The 20,550-nt window shown below is 41.7% G+C and overlaps 1 protein-coding gene across 2 annotated transcripts; it reads left to right on the top strand.

The window, feature by feature from the left end:
- Window positions 1-258: 258 nt before the first annotated feature.
- Window positions 259-12,391, top strand: irf2 (interferon regulatory factor 2). Of its 2 annotated transcripts, none has more exons than XM_037077150.1 (9): window positions 259-491; window positions 3,345-3,437; window positions 3,523-3,622; window positions 4,952-5,128; window positions 5,257-5,303; window positions 6,366-6,501; window positions 6,898-7,050; window positions 7,997-8,034; window positions 8,713-12,391. In XM_037077150.1, the coding sequence occupies exons 2-9, from the start codon at window positions 3,351-3,353 to the stop codon at window positions 8,980-8,982; spliced, it is 1,008 nt and encodes a 335-aa protein (XP_036933045.1). In that variant the 5' UTR covers window positions 259-491; window positions 3,345-3,350; the 3' UTR covers window positions 8,983-12,391. The 2 variants fall into 2 exon arrangements, with proteins under 2 accessions (XP_036933045.1, XP_036933046.1); XM_037077151.1 differs by having other exon boundaries at window positions 259-591.
- Window positions 12,392-20,550: the final 8,159 nt, after the last annotated feature.

The following is a 20,550-nucleotide window of genomic DNA, read 5'->3' as shown; positions in this document are numbered from 1 at the left end:
TTTGTTTGTTTTTTTGTTTTGTTTTTTTTTACCATTTTAACATCCCTCCAGGCACTGCAGATAAAACAGTGTTGGTAATACTGGTGCATTTTCAACGATATTCAATGGGTTTATTAACGTACTGATGGAATGACGTGGGAGGTTGTTGGTGTCGGTCTTCGTAGTACCGAGAAATAGCAGCAGAGTGAGCCCTCTTCGCATCGTATTGTGTCCAGGGGAGCGCGCACGCAGCCAAGAGACTTCCGCGACGGCGCTCGAGACCGACCCAAAGCGAGAGCACGAGCGCAGGAGGGGGATTTCCAGCTCGAGCCCCCACTTCCCGAGTCAGCCGTTGTTTTGCTTTCGGTCTGGACACAGAAACAGAAATAAACGACGGCCACACTTTCCCTTTTCCACTTTAAACCGCAAACAAATCAACTTGTCCAACTTGAGCCGCGCTTGTCACTCTGACAGCAGGACCGTTGACGCTACAGGCCGTCCAAACTGAGCAGGTAACGTTTGATTTCCGCATATGAACCTTGTTGACTTGCTGCTCGCAGCGCCCAGACTTCCCACAGGACGACATGACGGATCCCTGCTAGCTCGCTGTGTGTAAGTGAAAGTAGGACTACAGTTTGTCTCCGCGTTTGTTGACTAGCTATCGCATTTATTTTCACTTTTGACTCGGTTGCTTTTGGGTCAGCACGCTGGCAGACGGCAGATAAACAGACTCGCGGTTAACTCGAGTTGACCCCTGTTGCTACATCAAACTTTAATCCCAAATAAACCTGTTGCTGACATTAAACGTTACTTAAGGTCAGATCTGTGGCTAGAAGTTGTTTTTCTATCATGTGGAGCCAGTTACAGAGGGATAGCATTTGTTAGCTTGAGGTGAGGAGATAAATAAAGTTTAAAGTATAGGTGCAACTGTATTTGTGTGTGTGGGGCGACACACTGACTTGTGAACAATATTGACGTTTTATTCAGGCCTCCGTGTCTGTGTTAGTGCATCAGAGCACTGTTATTTTAAGTAAATTACAGCTAACTTGTTATATTTAGCAATTTAGCAATGTAGACATTTTAAGAAATAAGATATATTTGAATAGTTGTCAGTAAGAAGTCATGTCAAAACGATCCTTACTATCATGCTCAAAATATCACGTTTAACCACAAATGTACTATTAGACCCTTGTGAGTTACATGTATAATGATGGGTTCAGTAAGGCAGACATTGTAAATGTTGTTAATTATTCATTTTAATCATACAGCCTGAAATTTGCTTCTTTTTTTTAGGATCATAAATGTCCCTCATTGTGCAACCAGGAAAAAAGCACATTGCCACACACTATTATAACTGTCAGCGCTGGTCTGAAACTAGTTACAAGCCTACGCCACATGATTTTCTAGCATTTTTTTGCTTTTCAACCCTGAATCTAATTACTAATGTCTCCACAGCCATCAAAACTTTAGATTTTAAATGTTGAACTACCACACAAATAAACCATTAGAAATCAAATGTTGGCCTCAGTAATATAAAGCGTATGATACTCTGCTCGGGCAGCCTGTGTGTGTTTGAATGCTGTGTTCCAGCGAGCAGTAAGCCGGATGCAGCTGGAAGTTTCAACAGTGTGGCTCATATGGGATAATATTTTGTATTTGATGCAGTGCCATGTCACCCTGTTTGACCTGTTAGGGAGCTGGCTCTCACGTCAGGCAAGCAGTGTGTTGGCTCACTCTGGCAAGCATGGGGAGTGTCAGGCTCACTGGCCGGCTGATGTTGCCCACCGGACTTTGGTCACATCGGACTGCAGGGATCATAACCCTGCTCTTAAATCAAATGTGTGGGGTGGGGGTGGGTGAAGATTGCTCACACCTGAGTAGAAAAATTACTCATGTATTCAGTATCTTCTTTGAGTTCTTTATTCTGTTGTATACCTTGTTGTCTTTTCTGCTGAAATATTGTGTTTAAGGTTTAACTTAATGTGACAAAGAAGGCCAGTATGGGGTTGTGGATGTGACTGGACTAAGTGGCTGCAGTTACAGACAGATTAATTTGTGAGCAGTAATTTATGATGCCTGTTCTTGTACGCAGATTGTAAAGTGAAACAGTAAACTGACTCTTATCTGAATTTTATCTTTACAACCACAGACAGAATGGATTCAACAGTCTCCTTTTGTTTTACACAAGATTGATTGTATGAAAGAAATCTTAAGTAGTTGCTTGCTCTCACTTGTGCTACTGTGTTTGGATATTTGTGTTGTTGCCTGCCGGGTTTCCCCTCACATCAGAAGCTTAAGGCACAGTGTTAATTACAACGTATAACAACTTGCAACTTACAACTCAACCAGACTGATAGATCGGTTGGCTGATAAGTAATTGTCTGTGTTATGTCACCCAATATGCGCTGATGTTTAGAGATTGTCAATGCAATGGGTGGAATAAATTCCCATTTAAGTTTACTGTGTCTGTACTGTCATTGTAGATAGTAAAGTGTATTATCCAGCCTTTGTTACACATGTTTCTTACTAATGTTTGATTGCCAAATTTGAGGGATCTTTCCAGTAATGTGGTTATCGGCTGATATAGCAAAATCAGAAGTTTTACTCCTTAATAGCAGTATCGACGTCAGCCCCCCCAAATAAAGAATCAGTCAGGGTCTGTTAAATACAGAACTAGGGATGTGGCTGATCCGATCCAGTATTGGTATCGGGTCCAGTACCTGTGTAATTCACAGATTGTAAATTTCCAATGTGCTTTAATGTTGCTGAAATGACTCCACAAGTGATTCCTGCTGGCTAGTCTGCTAGCTGGCTGCAAACTGTGGAATGGATTTCCTGAACGGAGGCGTGGTTCAATGAGACACAGAGTTATGAGACATGCCCCCATTCAGGAAACCATTCCACGTTATTCGTTATTCAGAGAGGCGTAAGATCCCTCGCAACGTACAACACCGCTAACACAATTAAACATTTGAAAAAGCCTTGAAACCCTTACAGTTGCATATTTTTTTTTCAGTATGGGATTTTTCCTGTGAACAGGATTTCCTGTTTTCCTGTCCTCCTTTTCTGACCTTATACTTACCTCAATTTGCCTTTTGGGACATACATGCATACAGATGTACATACCATACTTGCCTGTAGAGAGGAGTTCAGTTCAGCCTCAGCTATCAGCTCTGGTATCAGAATAGTATCAGTATCGGCAGATATCCAAATTCAGGTATCGGGATCGAAAGTGAAAAAATTTGGATCGGTGCTTCGCTATATAGAACTAATCCTCTTGAAGTCTTTTGAATTTAAATGTTAGCAGCCATCATACACACAGATGTTTCTTTCTATAACATGTGTGTATTTATGTGTGCACGCAGGACAAAATGCCAGTAGAGCGAATGAGGATGCGTCCGTGGCTGGAGGAACAGATCAACTCATGCCAAATACCAGGTCTCAAATGGGTTAACAAAGTAAGTGTGCGCTGATGTATCCTCACACACACACATCTACGCTGCTGTTATTGTTGCAAAACTGATAAAATATAAACATCTTTAGGAAAAGAGGATCTTCCAGATCCCGTGGATGCATGCTGCACGCCATGGCTGGGACCTGGAGAAAGATGCTCCGCTCTTCATGAGATGGGCCATACATACTGGTAATACACAATACACCTACACTGCCCACCATCTGCTTCCCCTTTTCAGTGGTTTTCATTTTTATGCCTAGCTGGCACTTCAGAAGTTTTCTGTCTCAAATTGAAGAATCTTTCGATTAGCATGAAAGTAAGAAATCAGAATAATCAAGCGTGCCTGTATTCCGACATGCCACACAGAGATTTCTTTAGAGCAGGGGTACTCAAATACAAATCTTAAAGGGCCATAAAGACTCAAAGGTCCATGTATGGAAGTCGGTCAGGCCACATGCAGTAATACTGTATAAAATATATAAATATATAAATGAACTGAATGTCCATTTCATTCAAATCAACAACAAAAATAGGAACTAACAAAAACACATTTCTAAGTGAGCACTTTTTGTTGTTGTGTCATAGATGTGACAAGAACACTGTTGCAGCTTGATATGACGATTTCAGAGCATTCATTTTTGTTGTTCTTACCTCTGAATTTTGAGGAAATGTCTCTTCAAACTTCCTATGCTTCATCTCAAACTGGCATATTAAGCACATGGGTCTTGTGCTGGTTGAAGGGAGAATGAATGCATATTTTTCAGACCATTCTTCCTCGAATTGTTGATTTTCACTGTCCACTTTTCTTTTAGCAGTGAACTTGGAATACGCCATTTTCATGCAATCTTGGCTCCTACAGCCGGCAAGATGTCAATATGCGAACTGCTCCAAAAAAGAAAGATAAAGTGAAAAATTGCGCTCACAGCAGTGACTGACCCAGTAACATGTTGTCTGTGTATCGTTGGCATGGAGACAAAACCCGGTATACGTGTGCCTACCCAACCAAAACACATGGCGAGGGAATGATAGTTCAGGGGTCACAAATAGGAGGCCGGCGGGCCAGATGCGGCCCGGGGGCCGCCTATTGAGGACCGCTGCTTTGGAGGGTCTTTGTTAGGAAGTGCACAGTTATAATAAACACAGAGTAATAGTAAGTCCAATGACTTCTTGCTGCATCAGTAAAGAGGAAAGTGTTTGAAAATCAGCCAAAAGTTCTTATCAGGAGGACATCACCAGGTTCAGAAAAAAGATAACAGCCACAAAGATAGAAAGCAGTAATGGTATTGTCAGTGGGAAATGTCACTTTATCCGCCAGTTATCTTGGGGGGTTACTGGGGAAACGAGTATACATGACACACTAGCAGTACGTAGTTGGATGACGAAGATATTAACAGATTTTGCAGCATTTAATATATGGCTTATTTTTCATAGCAATGATTTCTGTGTCATAGGCCATCTGTAATGATAAATAATCACTTGGTCAATCATCTGTGGTTCTCTGTTTCTGTGTATGTGTAGGTAAATTCCAGCTAGGCGTAGACCGTCCAGACCCAAAGACATGGAAGGCAAACTTCCGCTGTGCCATGAACAGCCTGCCAGACATCGAGGAGGTGAAGGACAAAAGCATCAAAAAGGGAACGAATGCCTTCAGAGTTTACAAGATGCTCTCCACCTCAGAGAGAAGCCTGAAGAAAGGTGAGTTAGATCATTTTTCTAGATTTGCTTTGAATTAGGGATTGAATTATAATGTCATATTTACTGTATTATGACAATTGTCAGATATTTTCTGTAAAGTGTGTGTTTCTGTCTGTTTGTCCATTCAGGAAAGAAGAAGACGGACAAGGAGGGGAGGACCAAGGGAACTAAAGAGGTAGATGAACATGCAAAAGCCCTTTTACATACTGTATGAAACACAAAAACCTTACAAAATACATACAACTTCTTATTTTAGCTCTGCAGCAGTGCTTAGAACAGCAAAACACCACAAAGGAAGATTGTGTTTCTGATACCTCACTCAGTCATTGCAATCAAATGTGAAGCATCACAAAAAATATCAGGTGAAAAATGTCATGCCCAAGCACAGCAGAAGATTTCTGGAAATCTTACTCAGTGAGCTGGCAGGTTTGCAGAGTATCTAACATGAACAATTTAATCTGGCTCTGGTTCCCACATGACACAGACATTTCCCAGAAAGGAGAGGCAGTAAACAACCCTCCCCCCATTTGGGTGCCTGTCCAAGCAACGCACCAGTGGAACCAGTAGCTGCTCTCTCCTGTTGCGAAGGAACTGTAAAATATTGGGAGTCAACAGAAAGGAAGAGAAAACATTTACTGTTGTTTTATAAATACACTTAAGTACAATTAAGTAATTACACTTACTCTGTATATTCCTTCAGAAACGCTAGTTTTGTCCTTCTTGATTTAAGAAGTAATGAGAAATTACATCTGTTCAGTCTTCAGATCATCAAGTACACATCGTTTTTTTTGAGTGTGTGTTTGATATTTGGCTCTTTAGTTTAGTATTCGTTTTTGTCACTTTGATTTGTGTGTTAACTTTATTGGAATACTCCAGATATCGGAATTGTACCCTGGTCTGTTCTTAGGAATAAGCTGTTTATGAACCTCCCTAACAAATACACGTGTTAAGCTAAATACCCGAGAAACACTCTGCGCTGCGGCACAACATCCCAGCTGTCTTATTAGAGCTTCTCATTAGTAAAATTAGAAAGTAATGAAGTGATTACATTGAGGATAGTGTATTTAAATGGGCAAGTGAGTATTGGTGTGTATTTAAGTGATATAAATGGTTTAGAGTATTGTTTTCTGCTCAATGTATACAGCTTACACAGATTGTTGTCTGCAACATGAAAGTCACCCTTCTTTTTGGACACAAACACTGATCTTTTTCTTTGCCATTTTCTTTTTCCCGTCAGGAAGCTTCTCCATCTCCAGACGGGACTCCTCTAGATGCTCATGTTGGACCTGTTGACTACACAAAACAGGAAATGACCAAACAGGAAGTGATCAAGCAGGAACCAGTAGAGTTTACAGTAATGGACCATGCCTCAGGTACTACAACAGTCCTCTATGATTATTTTCTGCCTGTTGAGTTCGATGACCACATGACTTGATACACAGTAGCTAACTCCCTTTCTGGTACGTTCATTATCTGCATTAACTTTTTTCCTTAACTGGTCAGAGTTTAATTCCATCATTTGAGAATAATTCCAGTTAAATGCTCTGCTATGCAACCAGGTCAAGTTGACATTTTATGAATACCTACAGTTTTTATTTTTGAGGTGCTGAAGGGAGAGAAGATCGTAACTTTATCTCGTCGCAGCGTGTAGATGTGTTACTAGATCTTGCCACATACTTGATAATCTTTTTTTTATCGATAAATCATTGACTGCATGAGAGTGAATGTCAAACCCATGTGAACATTATACCCTGTCTGCCTGTTCCCAGCCATTCATAGTTCAGTAGAAGACCATGTGATCACCAGTGAGCAGCTGCCATTCGTCTGTCAGACGATCGAGGTGACCACTGAGAACGAAGAGCAGACTGTGAGCTCCTCCCACTCGTACCCGCTCCAAATCTCGCCCGTGTCTTCATGCTGTGGTGAGACGACGCACACAAACACACATCACGTTTTACCACATTAGCTATGAGAAGGGGAATAAATAGGTCCGTTACAGAGAATATATATTTTTCAGACTCACAGATTTGACCACAGTTACGTAGAGCAACGTGGTGGTTACCTGACGTGCATACAAAGAAGCAACTTTCTAGGATGCGGTTAAAGCGACGTGTGGAAACTCATTTGGCTGTCAAATCACTTCTTCTGAATAAGTGATGTTCATTTTGAATAGCCAGCAGAAACAAATTGTGGTTCAGATGTTGACCCTGTGAACTTTTTGTATCTGCCATTAAATCATCTTCTGTGTCACAGTCCTCAGATCTTATCAGATCTTGTGTGTGGAACAACGCGGACAAACCAGCTGAACAATAGATGATCGTGACTGTGAACAGTAGTTTAATTAGCTGTAATTTTAATTTGAAGAGATCAATAACTTAACAGGCTCAAACTGAGCACGGTGATGCTTAAATATTTTGTGATGCGTAGAGTTTCATCTTGCATAACTTTAATTACTGGCCTGAGTTCTGTGTGTCACCTCTCTTTGTGTTTCGATCATCTCGCTTTCCCAACCAGCCATTCAGGCAGAGTTGGCTCAACCAGTTTTAGTCATTCCATCTGTACAGGGAACTTTTTGAAATAACTTTCTCAGTTGCTACAATCATTTAAAAGAGTCAGGCGTTAAGTTAAATCTTTTACGTGCCTTACTTTAAGATAATGTGCTGCTGTGTGTAGATAGTTAAATGGCTGTGTTGTGGTTAAAAATCAAGGTTTGATTCAACGCTTCTGCTTTCTGTCGCTCTATACATCCTTCCCTTTCTCTTATTCATTCTGCCTGATTGTATATGATCTCAGGAAGACTTGTTGCAGAATTGTTATTTCCTGAATATTTAATGAATAATTCCTTTATGTGTGTGTTTATTTCTTCAGGCAGCGACACAGACAGTGATATAGAAGACGCCAAAGAGGTGAGTCTCACATAATAAACACTTAAACACAGAGGAGATGGTAATGAATGAGTAAATAACTGCCTCGATCTTCAGATAAACAGGTTTTTACCTGTTTCAACCTTACAGCTGAAACAGGGTGTGTGTGTGTGTCTGCTTGTGTGTGTGTTTGTGCGTGCGCATGTGTGCGCGTGTTCCTTCCTGTAATATTGCGAGAAACTGAGAAAAGGGAGGGCCTTGTCAGGAACTGTGGCTGTCAAACATTAACAGTTGATTTAAGGTTGCCACTTGTAGTACATTGTACTCGGCATGTGCATGCACGCGCACACACACACACACACACACACACACACACACACACAAACACGGGTACATACGCCATTTTATCAGCGGTAAGATTAGTGTTTTAAAATGTGTGTTGTAATTTCTTAATGTTTGAGTTGACATGGAGTGTTGTAGACACGTTTTACATGTGGTGCACTTCATCCAGCAACATCCTGTGCAGCAAATCATGTACAAATATTTGGACTGTGTCACAGAGATTCAGCTCTGGTCATTTTGGCTGTGGTGTTTCTGGTGTTGTTTTTATGCTGTAATCCAGCACAATTTTGCCACAGCATACGTCAGACATTAGAAACTAACTGTGCTTACGCAGATATGTGACCTTCCTCTTCTCCTTTTCATTGTTTCAACCTTAAGGGTGTCACTGAAGTCTGGAGGCGGAACTACAGCACGTCAGTTCTCAGGGTTCCCACATGTTCTCTCCCCGGCATGGCCACCTTCGTCACCGCGAACAAGCCCAATTTCAGGGTGACCAGCACGCGGGACCCGGCGCCCCTCATCAGCTACCACACTGACGGCTGGATGCCGGCCTACAGCCAGAACTCTATTGTGTCCACGGCCACCAGCCACACCCACGAGATGCGCGCAAGTGTCATTATGAAAACCTCTGATGTCACTTCGTCCTGACCTCTGACCTCAGTTGAGGGAGTATCATCACTGCTTCCAGGGCATAGGAATGACAGATTGGTTTGTTTTCTCCATCAGGGCCATGTGGAGCTTCAAAATCTTTGATTTTATTATAGCTTCTAATTGGGCCATGAATTCTCTCACTTTACCTCTTAATTTGAGAAATTGGCGCCTGATGTTAACAATATTAGTGCACTGATTGGTGAGCATTTAAGCCCAGTTAATTTGTATCTGTCTGCGTGATATGAATCTTATCGTCATCTTCCCATGTCTGCAAGGGCTCACCGACCATCCGTGTGCAGGTTGTAAATTCAAGAGCATGTGGACTGTACACACTGACAGACATGTATGCAGAAATGTGGAATCTGTGTGTTTGCACATCCGTTTTTAACTACATCTGGCTGTTGACACGCTATAATCATTCATGTGTCACTGGTAGATCCGTTTCTCTGATGCTTTGTGCTAAAACTTTAGCATACACAATGCCAAAAGGAAGACACTCACCTTTACTTTTATCTCATGAAAGAAAAATTTGCCTTTGGTTGTGGAAATTTCTTAATATGTTTATATTGCACAGCCTCTAGACGCATATATTTTTTTAATAATATTTTTTTTAAGTGGCCATTGCCTAGCTGTAGGTTTGAAACTGAGTTCTCATGTTTATCCACCATGTTGGAATTTTTAGCACACAGTCTCTGATCATCTAAAACCATCACTTGAAGGAAGGAAGGTGTTTTTTTAATTTCATTCTTGTTTTCCAAATAACCGCCATGAAATTACAAAATTCAGTGGTTAGGTCTTTGGAGTCAAACCCGAACCATTGATATTTGATTGGTATTTGATGATCTCGGCACGAGACTGGTGTACGCCGCCACTTGCCCAATGTTAGCTTGGATTGACAACCCTGCGAAGGATAAGTGGTTACAGTAATAATGGATGGAAAAATGGCTGGATGGAAGGAGACTCAGCAATTATCTTTATGCAAAAATTACATTTTGTTGCTTTAAGTATTAAAACCCGTTACCAGTTAACAATAGGAGTGTAATAGTGTGCACTGAAGTGTTAGCACGAAACATCACACCAGTTGCTGGGACACATGGCTGGAACAAAGATTGTAAACACAAAAATCTATGGAAAATCGCAAACCAACTTTTACTAGCAGCAAAAAAGAATCAAATTATTGTTATTGTTATCTTATTGTTTCATCATGATTAATAATGACAATCATTATGAAGCCCTGATTGGCCCTGCAGTGGAAAGCGTGCATGCGTGCGTCTGTGTGTGCATGCGTGCGTGCGAGACTGTGTGTGTGTGTGTGTGTGTGTGTGTATCTGTCCGTCTGTCTGGAGACCTCAGGACAATGTAGCCACCAACACACAGACTGGAAGAACGACAGACTCACTGACAGACAGACTGACAGACTGTGAACAATGTATTCATGTCTTCTCCTGGTGTTAATAATGTACATAGCTCATATGTATGTGTGCCTGCAAGCCGCTTCTGCACCTTACGGACAGCACTGGTGTGTGTGTGTGTGTGTGTGTGTGTGTGTGTGTGTGTGTGTGTGTGTGTGTGTGGATGCATGTGTGAGAGAGAGAAAGCCTTATTGAAGATGTGTGCCTTTTGCTAGAGTGCAGCTGGATTCAAACTATCTGTGCTTCAGTCTGCGAGTGTGACATTCAGGTAGCTTTCAGGAATTGTATCGGGCCCTGTTTGGATCAAGACAGCAGGCATTGTGATAGTGTGCAGCATGGAGGAATGGAGAAGTGGTGAACATTTGTTGTGTTTCCATGATTCTTGACCTGGTTCATTTTTAGTCAGCCAGTTAATTCTGCAAATTAAAGGTGAATGTTTCACTTTGATAATGAGGAGGAAGGAAGTCTGGCTTTGAGATGCATCACAGAGGGACTATGTCAATACCAGGAGAGCTCAGATGTTTTTAAGTCACACTTTTACGTCACTTTCGTACCGTCTAATCTCTGGGCTCCAACTTCAAATTTCTCAGCTGACTTTAGTGCACACTTGTCAACTCCTTTCATTATTTTGTCCACCTCTCCATTCTTCCTAGCCTAGAGCCCAGAAGCCTCTAGCCTTCATTTTGATGTCTTGAATGCAAAATCTTTCTTGACACCTTAAAGTACAAATATGTGCACAGAACAATGAACGTTGGCAGCAAATGGAAGACACATCACATTTGTTTGTATTTAGGATGATACAATGTACCTTTTTAAAAGGACCATATATAATATGTTCATATTAAAACTAACCCAGAGGCTCCTCAGTTATGCACTATGATGATCTGAAAGCTACTTGAGTAAACAGCGAGCAGGCTAAAGCACAGGCTAAAATCCCAGCTTGCCTTTAACAAACTCCAGTGGGAACAGCTCTAAAAGTTCCTGTAGGAAAAACAATAGGACAAAGAGGAACCGGCCATGATTTTGTGAACCAAAGCACTAGAGAGATATACACTGGACGCACATCACTATCATGGTGAAATTATTTAAGATTCTCATCAAATCAAAAGGGGTTCGGACGAGGACTAGGCATTGCTTTTATCAAATGTTTATTCCATGTGCCTTTTCTATTGTTAGAAACTTGCTTCTGTTTCCGTGTGGTCACATTTAATGATGCTTCACAACTGGCTGCAATACACTGGCAATATTTAAAGCATCATATGCTGATAGTTTTGTCAACAACACCTGCCTTTTTTTACCCATGTGTTTGTCCTTTTGAGCCTGTTTTTTGTTTGCATAGTGATCACATCCTCTCTGAGTGATATTGAAAAATAACCCAGTGGTTGTAATGATCTGATCAGATGCTGTTCTTTTTTTTTTTTTGTGCCTAATTACTTTAAAGTGTTCAACCGGGTGATCCATGTCAGGCCTTTTTAATTTAATAAAAGTTTCAGTATTGAAGCATTAGTTGACCTAAACTCAACAAGTTCTAAAGTTTATAGATGATCAAGATTTGTAGCTGAACAATCTTAATAATCAGACCATGACCATGTTATTACAAAGAGGTCAAGCAAGGAAAAACTAAAGTGCACTTATTAGTGGAGTCCATGTCCCCTTTGTTATTTGCATAAAAGGGACGTCAAAGCAGCCAGAAGTCAGCAGTGAAAGTCGTCAGATGTTAGATGTCAGGGGAGATGTTACGATGTTCTCAGAAAGTGGCCCTACATGTTTTGATTCCTGTGAATCACTGTTATGTTAAAGCTGGGGTGTGTCTCCATACCATAAAGGACAATATTTCCATTCAGCTCAAAGAACAATAAAAGACTTCAGTGCTTTGCTTCTCGCAACTGGGTTCTCACTGCAAATATGTCACAACAGTTTATTGTCAGTACGTTATGAAATACTACATGTGAATCAACATGTAAATCTGAATAAAGACTTGTTTTTGTATTTATTCCAAGGTGTTCAATGTGTTTTATTACACAGAGAGAGAGAGAGACAGTTTATCTTGCATGCTCATAAAGATCAGAGTCCAGTTTTATGGCCTTTGAGAGACCTTGTTTATCTGTTGCTGTTGAGGAAGAACCTGTCCTGTAAAAACAAAGTCCTCCACATTAAGGACGTGCGGCCCGTCCTTGGAAAAAGGGGGTTAGAGCTCCGGTTTGATAAGACACAAAGGCTTGCTGATGTGTGCAAGTTAGTGCATGTAATGACTGCAGGGGTTTGTGTGGTTTTAGCTTTTTTGTCAGAGCAGATGTCTCCTTGTTACACACACACGGCTCATTCAGTTTAACCAATGCACTAACTGCTGTTTCGGTTTCAGTTGCTGTTCTCAGTTCTCACTCTACTTCCTGTTTGTCTCCGAGGCCTCGATGGATAGCTGGCGCGTTGCCTTGAGAACTGCTAACCACATGCCATTGATCACGGTTAACAGTCTGCTTTTTGGTGTGTTATAACAGCTATATCTTGCTGACTTTGACAAGCTTTCCTTTATGTTCACATGTCTTCTCTTTATCCTCATGTCCTCTGCTTTTAAATCTACAGCACTGGCGGTTAAGAGTCATCTCAAAAAGTCCCTGCTCTGTTTTCTATTCCCTTTTAATGAGAGATCTTGAAATACTGTAAGGAACTAAAGAAGTGGCTTCTTAAAAAAGACTTTTGGAACACCTTATTTTGTTCAAGGTCATACATCTTGATAACATGCACAGCAAAACCAAATCACTTGTCCATTTCAGCAAAAAGAAGAAAAAAACACCTCACACACCACACTTTACAAATTTAGTTATAGTTATACTTCAGTTTAAGTCACAAGATTGGTTTAAACTTTGACAGTCTACATTCATATAAGACATAAAGTGTTATAATAAACTATAAAACCAAGGTAACTTAATCTGCAAACTGATCATACTAACAGTCATGTAGTGGTGTCTCACTTATGCCATCTAGTGTTTAAAAAGAAAAACTGCAGATTTTTTTATTTGATAACCATAAGACCTGTACCTAGTATTCCCATCAGAGTGTTCATGTATTTAAACAAGTGTCTGTAGGAATACTTCAAAAACATCGTAGTAGAGCCAGAAGAGGAAAGGTGTCTTTAAATATAACATGAGCCACTTATTCCATATAGGATCACAATACTATTACTACTACTAATAACAATAATGGCAAAGAAAACTAGATTGGTGTCGGCCCTCACTTGGTGCTTTGAAAGTGCAGTCTGTAATCAAATCACGGGTAATGCAATAGCTAAGATGCAAAGTCTCATTCATTTCAAAAGTTTATATCCCACATGCGCAAGAAAAATGTAAGTGGACTGCAAAGTTGCCAGCCGCTAGGGCAAGACTAGTGTAAAAGAATAAGAATGAGAAAAAATAATTTTAAAGGATAAAAATTCAAGAAAATGAAATGAAACTATGGGCAGGGCAGAGCACAGGGCTCACAGTGGAGAAGGTTTCAAAGCAGCAGTGGAAACACTCAGAACTTTTACTTATGGGTGGAAACATCAGTACAGCGATGTAGACATGCATTACCCATACGGAGATGGGTATGATGGACATGAGTGGTGGAGAGTGGATTTTCAGTAATAAAGCCTATGGTAAAGTATAAAAATAGTCAAAGGGGGCAGGACTCATAATTTGTAAGTTGATTATATTTTGTATTAGTAATCTGAATCTAAAATATTACTTAAAACTAGTCACATATAAATACAGTAAAGTAAAAAGTATTATTTTCCACTGTACTTAAATACAGTAGATGAGTAAAACGTAGCTTCCCACCACTGGTTCAACGATATTATACCCTGATATTTAAAATGTGGTCAACATTATTACCATGCAACAGCATATTCACCATCTTATATATCATCTTATCCATGTTTGTCCCCAGTGGGCAAAGTGCACCCACACATGAAGGTGATGATGATTATATGCTGCACTGTGCCAGCATCAATATCAACAATACGAGGCTGCTGGCTCATTGACGTTTTGGTCTTTCAACGCCAGAAGCTCATCTTCAGGTCTAACGGCCTCTCCTGAGCGACCTCCGGTGGCGTCACAGCCGACGCCTGCTCAGCCTCATTCCTTAGTCTCTCTCACAGTTTGGTCACAAGGGCTTTTCATGCCAACAGAGAGGATCGGATCTTCTGGATTTGCGTGGATCTTCTTAAGTTCCTCTCATCTTCTGAGCTAAGCTGCCAGAGTTTCTGCATTTTGTCAGACATTTGTACATTTGAACCACTCCTCTCCAAGTGCACTGCTAATTTGCAGGCGCTTGTGTGAAAGTTGTGCGCCCTTCTTTTTCTCATTCAACACCTTCCCTCAGGTAGAGCTTCGTTCAGTTTGCTATCTGAGGACTTTTCCATCTGTATCGGATCCTGGAGAAAAGCCCTGTCAGCTCTTTTCTTTCCCCAACATTTCCTTCTCTCTCCTTCGCATAGTCTTTCTTCAGGAGATCCACTTTGTTCCGATCATCCATCTGGAAAAACTGAGTTGGTGGAGACACGTCAACACAATCTCCTTGTACAAATAGAACACCCTGAATCTCGCCATCTAATTTGAGGCGGTGGGGTGCAGAGGATTTTCACAGCAGTCATATGAAATCACTTCCTCATCACTGTCTGTGCACAGGGTAGCTACAGTTCTGAGAGTAGCGCCGGAGTGCAAAGAGTTTATGGTTGTGAATTAATATATCAGCTGCAGCATGTCTGTCACTCTTTTGTTATGATCAGACCACCACTTGAAGAAACACTTGAAAAACATTGGCAGTGAGAATTTAGCAGTTGAAGTTATACTAAAAATGTTCTGTATAACACCCCAGACCATATTTCCATTAAGCCAAAATGCACCATGAATGTTATTTTGTAAGAGCAACCACCTCATTAAGGAGGAAGTGGGCTCCGTCTTGTTTTGTACAGCTTTAAAGGTGCAATATTTAAGAACTGGCCACCTGTTAAATTCATACACATTAAAAAAAGAGAGAGGCAGCATATCACCAGAGTAACCACTAACTGCTGCTAATTGTATTATGTTTATTTATCCATGACTGAAGCTATTGCTAGCTCGTTAGCTCACCAAAACACAACATATGCTTGTCTTGCTGGTGAAGACCAATTATGTTCTGTTTTGGTGCTGGTCTATGCCGGTTTTTCCAGCAGGGTCATCACATTCTGTTAATATTTTTTGTTATTTTTTTTAACGTTTTAAACAAACATTCTTACACATTGCCCCTCAAACTGCTTGATTAACTAGTAAAGTAACTTAAGGATATTAAGACAGTGAATTGGCAAGAACTGCTGTTAAAGGAGAACTTAGCATTGACAGCTAACAGCATGGGGTCAGAACTTTACACTGTGTTTTAAGCATAACTTTTTTTTTGTGCAAGTAGCCACATAACAGTTTGTTGACATCCGTGTCTTTGGGTAGCTAGACCAAACTAGTCAATCCATCAAGCGTGTGCTTAACAGTTTTAACAGGCTATTGTAAGGCTCATGGCTCATGACAGGCTGTAACATGGACATGTACATTATGAACAGAAAAACAAAAATGGAATAAATAGTTTCTGTCTCTGCCAGTGAGGGAGTAAGCACTTGATGGATTGACTAGTTTGGTCTAGCTTCCAGAAGACATGGATGTCAACAAACAGGTATGTAGCTACTTGCACAAACACACTGTTTTAACTACTTTTTAATTCATTTTGAGTCATACACGCTACAGTGCTGTGTTTTAAGGTGTCTGCTGATGTTGCATAACTTTTGGGGTGAGATGTGGAGCATGTTAAGATGTCTATGCTGTTAGCTGTCAATGCTAATGCTCCATTCACGGAGCCCTGTAATGGTTGGACCAAATGTGTTTGTGTCTTCGGTACTGGCAAGTCAAGGGTAGCTTGAGCAATGAAGCTGCATGATTAAATCGACCAAAGTTCTCCTTTAAGCTTCTAAATGCTCCATTATGTTGCTAACTTCTGCTGTCTGGTGCTTTGTAGGTACAGTGGGTTGATCTGTTTTGTGTAACGTTGCGTTCTGCATAAGCCTGAAAGATGCTGGTACATGTAAACCTCAGGGGAAACAGCGGAATTGGGTGATAATTCTTTTGTGCTCGTCAATATGAGCACTTAACAGGTAAGTCATTTGACCCATTGTTAATGTAAAGAATATTGATTACCATAGCTTTAATGCCCATTCCAGAATCAATAAGTAGCCACAACAGAACTTCTTTCATGTTTGGACTGATGGTTTGCGGCCTCTTGCCTATTAGACCTGAACGTCTCATTTCAGCCACTATACTGTAAACTTAGGCGTAGAAAATGGGCCTTTGTTTCTTCTACAACACGCTGGACCACCAGTACAGCCCTTTGACTATCACCAAATGCCACAGCTTTCACACGTTTCCAAAGATAAGTAAGTCTTCCGTGCCAAATCAAAATTGCTGTCTGTAAGCTTGCAGGAATAACATGAAGTCAGATTGTGTTTGTGTTTATTGAGGATATGAAGACAGAAGAGCTCAGGTCTTCGGGGAGATTTGATCCCAGGCCTGCAGGGAGATGCAAGCTTTCAGAGGAAGGAGTTACAACAGCAACAACAACAATGCACAAGAGACGAGGGAGTCGTGGTGCATGTGGATGCTGCCACTCCTTCACCGCTCTCCCTTCTCTCCATGCACCCTCTCCTTACGCTGACTTTCTATCACTCTCACAGTAATACATTTAGGTCATGTTATATAGGTCATATGTTTACTGGGACGTGGAGGATATACATGCATATGGACTCTGCAAGTGTGTGCAACCTCAACCCCACCGAACAATGAAGGCTATTTGAAGACCATATTCTTTCAGCTGCCATTTCCCTCTGTTTTTCCACAGTGCAAGCCATATGAACGTAGTGGGGAATCTGACAAATCCTTGTCATTTCAGTTTTTTTTTTTCCTTCTACATTTACATGACATAACATCATCCCAGCTTTCATGCAGCCCACCCTTCGCAGGATGTCAGAGGGAAATGGCCGCCATGTGAAGCTGTGCAGACCACTGTCAACTTCTCACTCGACCTGTTGAGCTGATAAAAGCATTTGTTGTGAAAAAAATAAATAGTAGCACATTCAAATCAAATGCACAATAGAAGTGTTTTGACAAGCTGTCTCAAGACTTTGTCACCCTACCGTATAACTGTTTTACATCATCCTCCCTGTCCTCCAGCCTGTCTTCGCCGCTCAACTTTAGAGTGCTGGGATCTACCTGGAGAGAAACGATGTGTGTTCGGCTGGTTGGACGGCTGTCTGCCTGGACGTTGCACTGAAGGAAGCTGACGAGGAGGCGAGTTAAGAGCGAAAGGAGGGGTTGTAGTAGAGCTGAGGACAAAAAATTAATCATTTCCTCAATCCCACCTCACACTCTGAGGTCTGTCACGGCTCAGACACAAATGGAGTCTTGTATGTCTAGTAAATATGCTGGCATAACAACGAGTCGACACATTTTGAATGCATCTTTAGCAGTGTTTCCAAGAGAATAGTTCAATTTCACAGACTTATTCTCCTTTTTGTTGTGCAGAATGGTAAGCGCAGACATGGACGTGCTCGAGGGGACAGTATTATGCATCCAAGAGTCAAATGATCTCTTTTATTATGTGTCCTAAAGGGCCTGAATTTCTGCCACCGAGCTGTGTGATGCCCCTGCAGGTAATACATAATGCCAAGTTCCTCTCTGAATGACGGGCACAGTGTGTTCAGCGCTGCTCTGATATGAGGCTGTACAATGGAGGAAAACCTGTTGTGGTTTTGGAATTCGACCAGAAAAATAGCTTTTGTAGAGATTTCAGCACTAAGCGGTGAAAAACCTTTGAGTTTTATGTCAAGCAGGGACCCGGCTGGCCTGGTAGTTTGAACCTCTCTGCTAGAGAAACACAGGGACGGCAGCTGAAAGTTAAAAACATGAGCAAACAGTGCTGTATGCTCTCCTTTTCCAAGTCAGCAGAACAAGTGCAATCTGAATGCCGCAGAGACTAATATGTTTGGAGGACAAGGATAATTTGACTGGATTGTGACGTATACAGCAGTCATATACAGAGTGAGTCATTATCATTATGGCACCCACAGGCAAATATAAGCTATGGGGGACCCGGCGACTCCACCTCGAGTAACTGCCGTGTGGCTTCTGTTGCCTCCAGGTTTTGACATGGCAGCTTTGTTGTATGACCAAACACCAGAGATCCATCAGCACCAGCTAGTCCCCAAAACTGAACAGCAACAACATTTCATAACTGGCAAATAGAAGCTTTATCAGATCCATCGCCCCATCATTGTTCTGCGCCTTCCAAAAATCAATCACCGCTAAATCAGTTTTATGATGTTACATCTTAACCACTGACCACTTGGTTAGGTTAAGGGAAACATGGTTTGGGATTGAAAGTATGATTGTATGCAGGAGGGTTGGGAGGAGCTTTCTGAAGCTGTTACCTCCACTGCATGTCGCAACTTGGCTCAACTCTCTTGGTTTAGCTTTCCATCGTAGGCGGGATTTTTAACTGATTGTCATGACGACACCGCATGAAACTGCTGCGGCATCGTGTTCGGCTCCACAAGGATGCTGAAGGGATGTTTGTCACGGCAGGAAGACGGACTTCATTTCAGAAAAGGCTGAATACAGCGGAAGAAAAACTGCAGAGGGAACATGGGAGAGTTTGGGAAACCCTGCATCAGAGCGCAGATGAGGTGACAACTGGCTGCTCCGTGTCACACAAGTGGAAGTTCTGTCTGATCAATCAGTGGTGTGAAGTGTTTCTATTCCACTGTTGAGTATCAGCTCAGCTCAGCTCAGCTCGCCTTGAACCTCAACCAAGTGGTAAATGGTAAAACCAGAGCAGAGTGGTTCCAAGCGAGTCATACTATTTGTTTGAAATGAGGCCTTGTGAGTGATTGGTCAGGAGCAGCTGACTGCTGGTTTGACTTTCTGAAACAACCAGAGAGGCTGGTACACAGGCACACTGCAGGAAGTAACAACGCTATCATCATAGAACGTCACAGTCACAGGGTGCTGGCTGGTTTACATCCATTTTAGAGGTACACCGGGTCTCTATCATTTCGTATACTTGTCTCACTGCCGACTTCTCTACAAAAGATTCACATGTGAAGCGTTACTGTCCCTAAAATGCTGCCTGCTGTTCAGCCAGTTAGCAGCAGATGGCACTGTAACACCATTTATACAGCTCTCTTAATTTCCACTCCCTGTGGACAAACTTCTGTAGTACTCTATAGAAACATGGATTCCCTGGCCTTATTATGTTGGCAAAGCCTCATACAGGTACAGTTTCAAATAACATGCAAGGAATACAAGTACTCACGTAGTGTTTCAAGCTTAAAAACAGATGTTTTCATGCAAAACAGCAGATTTCTGTCCTGTGGTTTCAGCCAGACATTCTCTGTTTCACTCGGATCTCATGTACAGGCCTTTGATAACACTCAAATATTTTAATCACGCTTGGCTCTACTATGCATTCCCGCCAGCGGCTTTCCCCATCTCACTCATTAATAAGAATATCATGACACAGAGACCACATTTGAAAAATGTAAAGAAAATTGGTTATTCAGTCCGAGAAGAGCCGAGGCTCTGCAGGGATGTAGTGGAATGCATTAAACATGTGAATCAGAGATTCCACGTACAGTGCCGAATGGAGGCTCATTCATTTCTAATGACAGGGTCTGCTCACGCCGCATATCTGCTGTACCAGCGTGATGCAGTGGAGGTGTCGCACCGGATAACTCCTGCACGGCATCAAATAAATGTATAAATGTCCGTGATTAGCCTCCACGGTGACTCCAACACAGCTGCACACTGCAGCTGTGTTGCATTGCCACGAGGAGGCAACATGCGCGCGCACACACACACACACACACACACACACACACACACACACACACACACACAAAGATTAAAAAGTAACCATGTATTGTGAGTCATCAGCAAAGCTCCCAATAAAAACCTGACTGAGAGAGAGAGAGAGAGAAGGAGAGACAGATGGGTGAGAGAAAAGTGAAGCACTAGAGGAGGAAGAGCAGGGGGGAGGAGAGGGGAGGAGGGCAAGAGGGAGAGAGTGCGGGGGGGGGGGGTGAGAAGAAAGTGGGAGAGAC

This window comes from Acanthopagrus latus, chromosome 18 (genome assembly GCF_904848185.1).
Source record: "Acanthopagrus latus isolate v.2019 chromosome 18, fAcaLat1.1, whole genome shotgun sequence".
Classification (NCBI taxonomy): domain Eukaryota; kingdom Metazoa; phylum Chordata; class Actinopteri; order Spariformes; family Sparidae; genus Acanthopagrus; species Acanthopagrus latus.
The sequence above is the reverse complement of the archived record's forward strand: the minus strand, read 5'-3'. Positions and strand labels throughout refer to the sequence as shown.